Source organism: Vicia villosa, linkage group LG2, assembly GCF_029867415.1.
Source record: "Vicia villosa cultivar HV-30 ecotype Madison, WI linkage group LG2, Vvil1.0, whole genome shotgun sequence".
Classification (NCBI taxonomy): Eukaryota; Viridiplantae; Streptophyta; class Magnoliopsida; order Fabales; family Fabaceae; genus Vicia; species Vicia villosa.
Window position 1 is genome coordinate 212,539,888 of NC_081181.1, and position 10,039 is coordinate 212,549,926.

At 31.8% G+C, this 10,039-nt stretch overlaps 1 protein-coding gene across 1 annotated transcript; it reads right to left on the reverse strand.

The window, feature by feature from the left end:
- On the reverse strand, nucleotides 1–2,299 carry LOC131653789 (seed biotin-containing protein SBP65-like). The gene is made up of 2 exons (XM_058924075.1): nucleotides 704–2,299; nucleotides 1–614 (listed from the first exon to the last, which is right to left on the reverse strand). Exons 1-2 carry the CDS (start codon nucleotides 2,144–2,146, stop codon nucleotides 183–185), a joined length of 1,875 nt encoding a protein of 624 aa, XP_058780058.1. The 5' UTR covers nucleotides 2,147–2,299; the 3' UTR covers nucleotides 1–182.
- Between the last annotated feature and the right edge of the window lie 7,740 nt (nucleotides 2,300–10,039).

Below are 10,039 nucleotides of genomic sequence, written 5' to 3' on the forward strand. Positions count from 1 at the left end.
TTAATCAAGAAGATGAAATCACTTATATAATTCAACAAACATTTATTTATCAAAACACAACACATTAATTTACAGAAACTGAAATCTTAAAACATTCTTTATAGACATATAACCATCCCCAAAATAGTTCACCATGTTCCTCACTTTATTATTAATATTATCTGCAGATTTAACCATTTACTTCACTTAGTTTCAGTGACAGCTATCTTTACATCATCACTTCCTCCTTCATTCTTCTTCTCTAACACTTTCCTTTCTATTTTCTCACCTCCCTTTCCTTTCTCTTTCACAAGAACATTTTCCACAGTTTCAGTTTCACCAGTATTTGGCCTCACATTGCTTCCTCTACCCTTCTCAAGAACATTTTCCACAGTTTCAGTTTCACCGGTGTTTGGCATCACATTTCTTCCTCTATTCTCAAGAACATTTTCCACAGTTTCAGTTTCACCGGTGTTTGGTATCACATTGCTTCCTCTACCCTTCTCTTGAAGATTAGTTCCTAATGCTTGAGTTCTTTCTTCACCTGGTACAACTTTTGGAGTAATCGCTTTTTCTGTATAGTTGCTCACATTTTTGCCGGTACCTTCTGATGATGGCAAGACTTCTTCACCTTCCTAAAATCAAACCTCAAATTTCAGTGTAATGTTAAAAGTTAAGAATGTGAAAAAAGTGTAATAAAAGTAATGAATATAGAAAACAGAACCTGAGGTTGAGAAGGCTTTTGAGTCTCATATTCACGCCATGATTCATCCTTCTTCCTAGCAGTAAACTCCTTAGCATTCTCACCAGCAGAAGCAGCCAAATTCTTCACGGTTTCCACCGACTTCGCAGCAAGCTCAGAAGCCTTTGGTGCAACATACCCAACTGCTCCTTGAACAGCACTCGCCGCAGCCTTAGTTCCATCCACGGTCAACTGTGTTGCATAATGTGTTGCTGTCCACCCCGCAACAGAAGCAGCTTTCCCTGCCATTTCAGCAGCAGTCTTCCCTTTCTCTACCGTAACATCTTTGGCCTGAACAGCCGCACACTTGGCTTTCTCTGCCGCTGTCTTGGTTTTCTCTGCAACAGGAGCAGCATAATCTGCTGCAGTTTTTGCAGCATTTGAAACTGTGTCTTTGGTTGCTTCATAACCTTGTTGTGTCTTTTCAAGAGTTGCATTTTTAGCCTGTGCTGCTTTCTCCGCAGCGGTTTTTGCTGCACTTGAAACTGTGCCTTTGGTTGCTTCATAACCTTGCTGGCCTTTCTCCGCCGCAGCATCTTTGGCTTGTGCTGCTTTCTCCGCAGCGACATCTTTGGCTTGTGCTGCTTTCTCCGCAGCAGTTTTTGCTGCATTTGAAACTGTGTCTTTGGTTGCTTCATAACCTTGCTGGCCTTTCTCAAGAGTCGTATCTTTGGCTTGTGCGGCTTTCTCTGCAGCAGTTTTCGCTGCATTTGAAACCGTGTCTTTGGTAGCTTCATAACCTTTCTGGCCTTTCTCAACAGTTGCATCTTTGGCTTGTGCTGCCTTCTGTTGTGCTGTTTGTGCTGCATTATTCAGTGTTTCTTTTGTTGCTTCTTTTGCTCTTTCTCTTGCTCTCTCTTTTTCTTCAGCAGCAACATTTTTTTCCAATATCGCATCTTGATTTTCAGCACCAACTACCCTTTCTCTACCAATCTTCTCTTCACCCCTTCCTTCTAACTCCACTGTTTTTCCTCCTCTCTCCGCCACAACTTGCTCTCTTCCTAAGGCTCGGTTTTGTTCCTTAACCTGTGGTGTTCCAGTAACCACTCTGGTACGGTTATTGAGTTTCTCTCTTGTAGCATTTTCTCCTAATCTGTTTTCTGCTACATTCGCACTCACAGGAACACGTGCACGATCAAGGTGACTTTGATTCTCATTTCGATCAGGGAGAGACTGAAAGTTTGGTCCGACTTCATGGCCTTCTCTTACTCTTCCTCTTTCACCCGCATTTCCGATAGCTTTCCCTGCACGATCTTTGTTCATTGCACCACCTTTTGATGCTTCTACACTCCCCTGTGGTAGTTCTTTCTCTTTCACAGAAAGTTGCTCGACGCGGGTTGTCATCTCAGGAACATTGTCTTTCTCGCCGGGAATCTTTCTCTCGGTTGTGATGTTTTCCTTGCGAGATATTTGTCCAGAGGCCATTGATGATGGATATTATATATGTACTATGTTTTGTTTTGATGTTGGTGTTACAAAAACAAGAACAAGGGTATTATATTATGTACGGTTTTTCTTTTGATGTTTTTTAATGATGTTTGAACTTGTGTTTGTGTAGTAGTTTTCTGAATGGTTATGAGAATGAGAATGTGTGTGATTTAAAAGGAAAATGGGATTGGCGGTTTCTAGAGGTTGGAAGTGGAAGGTTTTTGCATGGGAGAGGACATGTGTGATTATTAATGACACGTGTGATGGTATGAGACTAGATATTGTGTGACTCAGCATAGGATAATGATTAAAATGAAAATTTAGATTTGAATGATTGGATCTTGAAGGGGTTATTGAAGGTGGATTAAAGACACGTGGGAAGTTTAAAAGATTGCCGCGTATGATTTATGTTTGGTAAATGTATGATAAAGAAAGACATGTGGCTGGCCCCAAGGATTGTTATTTGGTGATGGTGCTGCTTCATTTTGGATTATTCAATTTAATCATTTTTTTGATATTTTACCGTCTATTTGTGTAAAGCGAGAGTTATCTATCCATTGAATAAAATATTTGACAGGAATTATAAATGGGACTACTAATATGTAAGGAGAAAAAAATAAGAGATGCATAATTGGAAAATAATTTCGTGATTTTCCAATCTCTTTTATCTAACATTATGGAGATAGCTACTAACCCCTCTTTTAAAAATTAGACGGGACATCAAATCATTGATAATATTAGATCACTGGTTTATTGGTCAAATTATTGAATCATTAATTGAATCGCATGATTAAATTGAATAAAATCAAATAACTCGTTGATTAGACCGGTCATTAAAACAAAACTATACAAATATAAAATCTATCAAAAAAATATAACCAGCACTTAAATTTTTTTAAAATATCATATTATAAATAAATTCACAAATTCATAAATTAAATTCAAATATTAAACATGACATAATAAAACAAAATTACATAGAATAATTGCATACAAATTTAATAGCAACCTAATCTAATTGAATAATTTATAACAAAATAACTTCATTGTTTACTAAATTTAATTTTAAGGAAGGAAAAATTATTTTAATGTTGGGATCTCCTTCAATATCATCTGCAACAAAATCAACTGCATTTGGCAAGATTTTTATTTTTATTTTTTAACAAAATAATCAAAACGACGTCGTTTTAATTTTTTAAAATTAAAAAATTAAAAAAAGAATTTAAAACGTCGATTCAAGAAAACCGCCGATTTTTCTAGTTTTAGAGGTTTTGACCAGTTCACATCAATTTAATGACATATCCGATTCAGCATTTGAACCATGTTGGTTTCCGGTTCAACCGGTCTAAATTGATTTTTAAAACATTAAATTGAACTGACAATAAGTAATTTATACTCCGAAAAATCATAAATATATTTTAAAATTATTTTACTTATAAAAGTGGAAATATGCCCGTCTAAATTCGATTTTAGAAGGTCTGAGTCTAACATACAATAAATTTAAAAGGCTTGAGTCTGGCCTATGATATACTCCCTCCGTTCAAAATTATAAGAGAAATTCACGTTTTAGATTCATTGAATAATTAATGTATTTGGTCTATATATAGACTAGATACATTAATTATTCGATTAATCTAAAAAGTGAATTTCTCTTATAATTTGGGACAGAGGGAGTATATAGTTTGGTATAGTCCGGTTCGGGGGTCGATTCTGACATCAAGTGGTTCAAGTTTCCTCCTGATCGTAGTTACGGGGCTCGAACCATGACCCTCCCTACCAAGTCTAGTGTCCATCACCATTTATAATTTGTTTCTCATTAAAATTTTCAATAAATTTATATTACTTAAAAGTCTTATAGACCGACTTATATATACATATATAGTCCGACTAATTTAACTTTTATTCTATAATATATATATATATATATATATATATATATATATATATATATATATATATATATATATATATATATATATATATATATATATCAGTCTATTTTTAATATATAACAAAATATAAATTGATCTATTAAATTTTATTAAATTTTTTTAATAACTTAAGTTTGACCTATTTAATTATTAAAGCTTTTAAAAAATTTTAAGTTTGACTTATTTATTGAATAGGTCTGACTTGAACTACCTTAAATAGATCCGATTATAAATACTTGTAGACTGGATTTGACATATTCCTACCATTATTTATTTATATAATATATTAATAGATTTTTATTGACTATAGCATGTTATATCCGTATGTTAATGTACACTAAATTTAAATGAGTATTTTTTATTTTAAAATTTAAAAATGATATTCTCAAAAATAAATAAAAATAATAATTTTAAGTGCACTTTGATCTCTATTTAGGTGTATGTAATTTTTTTATCAATTATTTTTAACTCTAATTTTTCAATCATTAACTATATTTTGTTTAAGATTTTTTTAGTCCCCTTCATTTTTGCCGTCGTGGGTTCATTAATGATGTGTTAAAGCTTATAAATTTGTTACTCTCTCCGTCTTACAATAAGTGTCATCTTTTCTATTTCTATTTGTCTCAAATTATTTGTCCATTTAGAATATCAATGTTATATTTATTATTATCTTTCATTAACTTACCCTTATTTATTTTATTTTGTTTCATTTAAATACTCATCTATCTATTATTAATAAGGTTATTTTAGTAAATAAAATTTATTTTATAATTGAAATCAACATAATTAATCATTATCTTAAAAATCGTGAAAATCTCAAAGAGGACACCTATTGTGAGACAGATGGAGTATATTTTTATTAAAATATATCATAGGGTTAAATATACAAAACCCCTTGTAATATAGGCGAAATTCGCTTTTCCCCTGTAAATTTATTTTTGAACACCCTTTTGAAATATATAAATACTATGTCTTTTGCTCCCTAAGTGTAAAGTTTACTCCATGTAATATTTTTTTGTTTGATTTCCCCCCTCAGATTTGGGGAGCAATGTGAGCTTTTAGATCCTTACAAAACTACCCTCTATAGACAATTTTTTCTATAATCCCATCAATAATTTGGGCATAATCACTAGTGTTACCAAAGCTAACTCTATTGTGATGGTGCCAAACACCATAAACCATTTGAGTGAGAGCAAGTTTGAAGAGCTTGCCTGACCATCCCTTACCTTTACCAAGACTAATAACCCACGGAAACTCCTCATCCCGATGCCTAGGGGTGTGCAAAATTTGCAACCAATCTAACACAACAAGCCATATTTTTTAACTCTGTACAGTCAAAAAACAGGTGGATGATAGTTTCCTCTTCATCACAAAACACACAATTACCATTGCTAATGATGCAAAATCTCAACAATCTACTCTTAGTGCCTAATTTTCGATGACAAAACAACCAGAGAATCATGACAGCACGCAGTCTCACAGGATTATTGATGCATAACCTACTCCATGGAACAACTGGACTGTTAATAAGGGTATGGTAGACAGCCCCACATTTGAATTTTCCTTTCAAACACATATCAGCCCAAAGATTGTGATGCACCTACATATAATCTCTCATATTCAGAATTTCTCTCATAATCCAAGTGCTAGTGGATTTCTGCTGCACCCCAAGAATGCTTTGATTTTTGAGATAATAGGCATGAACCCATTTGACCCAGAGGCTATCAGGTTTGTTATAAATATTCCAAAGCAACTTCAGCATAGTACACTTTTTCCACAAGCTCAAATCAATGACACCAAGACCACCTTGCTTTAGGGGTTTACACACAATAGACCAAGTTATAAGACTTTTGCGACTGCTAGTATCTTTACCTGTCCAGAGATAAGAAGACTTAAATCTGTTGGAACATATCCATGATCTAATATGATGAATTTTAAAAAAATTCTTAAGTTCCACATTGTTAGAAATTTCTTTTTGTGGTTGTGTGTTAATTGAAAAAATTCTTAAGTTCCACATTGTTAGAATTTTTTTTTGTGATTGTGTGTTAATTGTTAAAAGTTCTTAAGTTCCTCATTGTTAGAAATTTTTATGCTAAATTTTCTGAATAATTTCTTGAATTCTCTTTAGAGAATAATGTTAATTTTTTCTCATTTGAGAGAAATTATCAAGTATAATTTTTGGATTCTCTTTAAAGAATTATTTGGATTTCTCTTTGTTTGAGAAATCCTTTTGAGTTTCAGTGGTCAAATGACCATTATTGAATTCTCTTTGGAGAATTATTAAAATATCTCTTAGTTTGAGATTTTATTACGACTGATCCTAATACCAGATACTACGGTGGTGTTTATACCATATTCGAATGGTCTTGGTACCATTAGAGGGTATTTATACCATATCTATTGTGCAAGTAGTAATCGTACAATATAGAACTCTAATGATTTTTCCTAGAGGTGGCACGGTAGTTTGACATGTTTTGTATAAATTTGAGAAGTACTGCGAAACGTCTTAAAGAGAGCGACCTCGTCTGTGACTCGATCCGATATTTTTTTCTTTGAGGGAAAATAAATCAAAGCCGTAAAATAATAATTTTAAGACGTTTCGAACTGCCATGGCTACCGAAAAAAATATCGATACTTCCACAATTGTCTCGAAAAAACTGTTCAAGTTTGAGGGAGTGTATTCCAAATGTTGGCAACAAAAATGAGAGTTTTCTTAACCATAAGAAGGTTGTCAATGTTTTGGACGATGAAATTTTTATTGTTCCTTATGGATTAGTCGAACAAACTAATAGAAAGAAATCTATTAACTCTGATGGAACTGGTAATTTCAATGGAGTTGAATTTACAACATAGATTAAAGCGAAGGATTTACAGTTAACGAAAAAAAATATCCTTATAGAAAGAGAATAAGTATAACATTCTGAATGGACTCGCAAATGATCTGTATGACTATTACAGTAACTGTGATACTTCAAAACAGGTTTATGAGGCTTTGAAAAAGAAGTATGATATTAAAGAAGCGGAAGAACAAAAGAATGATTTTAACAGCTACATGAAGTATCATATGGTAGATGAAAAGGTCCGTGGAGACCCAAAGTCACGAACTTCAAAAGATTGCTCATGAGACCATCACCAAAAGTATGTATTTAGATGAACAATTTCAAATTGCTTTTATTATTGACAAATTTTCTTCTAGTTAGAAAATTTTCAAAATTTTGTTTCTCCATAAAACAAAAGAATTTTTAATTGAGAGTCTGAATATTCACCTTTAAATTGAAGAAGAATCTCAGAGACACGATTAATAAGAAAATTATTGGTTGTTTTAAACAATAAAAAGAAATTCGGTGTGGTTCTGAAGCCATATTGTAAATCATTAAAGAATTAGAACCGCAATATTGTAAACCAAATTAAGAATGGGAATCCTTCTAAGGCACCAATTGCTCCCACTGGGCAACAACCACCAACTCAAAGAAATGACGTTGGTTCCCCTTTGTTTTAACTGTGGAAAACCAAGTCATATGGTTAAGAGATGTAGAAGCAGACTTGAACCTGATGTTTCCCCTAATGTACATGTTAACCTGATTATTAGGCAATTTATTGTTATGATCATTGAAATCAACATGGTTGGTGGATAGACACTGGTGTATTTCATTGTGTCTGTTATGATTTTGTTATGTTTAAAACATACAAGAATATTAAAGATACGAAAGTGTTATTGGGAGATGTCCACACCACTAATGTTGTTGAAATTGGAGACATTGAATTGAATTTCACCTCCGGAAAAACTTTAATCTTGAAGGACATCATGCATGTTCCTGAGATTAGGAAGAATCTTGTTTATGATTTTCTTTTAAATAAGAGAGGTTTAGTTAGTCTATTGGAACAGATTTGTACACCATCGCTAAGAATAGATTTTTGTTGGGAAATGGTACGCTACCGATGACATATTTAAGTTGAATGTTGATTTGAATAAAAAATTCTCATTTTGTGTACTCTTTGTGTGATTTTGATGTTTGGCGTGCTAGACTTTGTCATGTTAATAATCAATTTTCATGAAACTAAATTAAATATGCATTGTTCCTAAAATATTCTTGATTGGTTGTGTCTGTACGAGGATTATAGTATTCCAAAATCTCATATTTTTCAATCAAATCTTCAAAGATTCAAACCAATTGTACTGTTATGATATTATAGTATAACATGTCATAACATCTGTCAAAAATAGTAACAGCAGACTCTGCTATACTTGTTGGTAAAGATGTCATGACATCTTACTCAACATCAGTTAAAATTCATGTTTTATCAAAATTTATGTCAATCATAAAACCATGCGTTTAACATTTTTAAGAAACTTTTTCATGGAACTTGTGCTTTTTTTGCTACTATCATTTAGTGCATTTGGAAGCAAATAATGCTAAGGAACAACATAGGTAAGTTCTTACCAAAGCAGATGACTTACTTTAATCTTGGAAAGTGGCAAAAGAGATGAAAAATACACACTCTCACTCTTTTCAAGTAATATCTTGTCCTAAGTCGAACAAACCGGCGAGTGGTAGTATCAAATGTACTGTGAAAATGTCTATTTTCAAATCCAACAATATAATAGGAATTGATGTTTATATAAGAGATGAGAATGACTCTATTGTTCTAGCTAAAACATAGTGGATCTCCTTTTTATGTGATGTCGTTGTGTGCGAAGCACTTTGTGTACTTTCCGCTCTCACTTAGGTTCACGATTCGGGTCTCGTTGATTTTGAATTAGATATTAAAATTATTATGGACAATTTCTTTTTCCATTGAAAAAAATCTCACTGAATTTGGAGACATTATAGGTCATTGTAGATATTTATTCTCTACTTATTATAACAACTCTATTGTTAGTTTTATTTAAAGATAAGTAAATAAGATTGCCTATAATTTAATTAAATTGGTGATGTCTCTAACTAACTTCTAATATAGATATAACACATTCTATTGAATATCTTTTGATTAATAAAATGTTATAATATTTCTTGCCTAAAAACAAGCTAGTTAAAAAGAAAAAAACTCAAGTTAAATTTTGACGTGAACCAAATTATAAAACATACTCCACATTGAATTAAATCAAATTTTAATTCACTCATTCGAATATTTTCCTTAGAAAAATAAAATATTAAATGAAGGGAAGGGAAGGATGAAACTAAAAGAGGGAGGTGTATATAGAAACCCCTTACTTTACACCTGATTACACTGCCGAACCCAACTAAATTGGAGGCCCTTAGGCCCATTCCAATGTGAATTATTTATAAATTGCAATTCTTTGAATTTTTTGTACCTCACCTTTCAAGTTTTACCTGACAATCTTTCTTTTTTTTATTATTCTAAAAATGTTTATGAATAAATTTGGGAGTGTCTAAGAATGAAAATTTCAATAATATATTAAAATTTTAATATAATATTTGAAAAAGAAGAAAAGAAATTTATACTATTGAAAATTTTGAATTTCTGCTAATGTAAAAAATAAATTTATTTTTTTGAAAATGCACTACCTAAGTGTGACCGTGACAGATTAAATTTTCCACTTCTATCTAAATAGAATTTTTAATCAAAGATCCATGTTTTTTTTTTTCACACCGATTATGTATATTGTTAGAATGGATAATAATTTATTTATTAATATAATCAAAATTATACAGAAATAATGAAGGAAAAAAATCTTTTACTCAAAATAGAAGGGTTAAAAAATTATGATCATCTAAACCAGAGGCTTGGCTTGCTCATAGTAAAAATTAAGGTAATTTTTTTTTTTTTGACAGATTAAGGTAATGTTTTAAGATAAGTTTAAGCAGCCAATATATTTCTAATTTAAAGAGAATAAATGATGCTTATATTGCACTAGTTCACAAAGTGGGAATATTCTCTACTTTTTTTTTTCTCTATTCTATCACTTTTTAAAAAAAAGCAATTCACTATCACAACA

Excerpts from the sequence above, each read along its gene's own strand:
- LOC131653789 (XM_058924075.1), bottom strand. The coding sequence starts at position 2,146 with ATGGCCTCTGGACAAATATCTCGCAAGGAAAACATCACAACCGAGAGA. Across the intron at positions 615-703 it reads AAAAGCCTTCTCAACCTCAG|GAAGGTGAAGAAGTCTTGCC; the intron begins GTTCTGTTTTCT and ends GTTTGATTTTAG.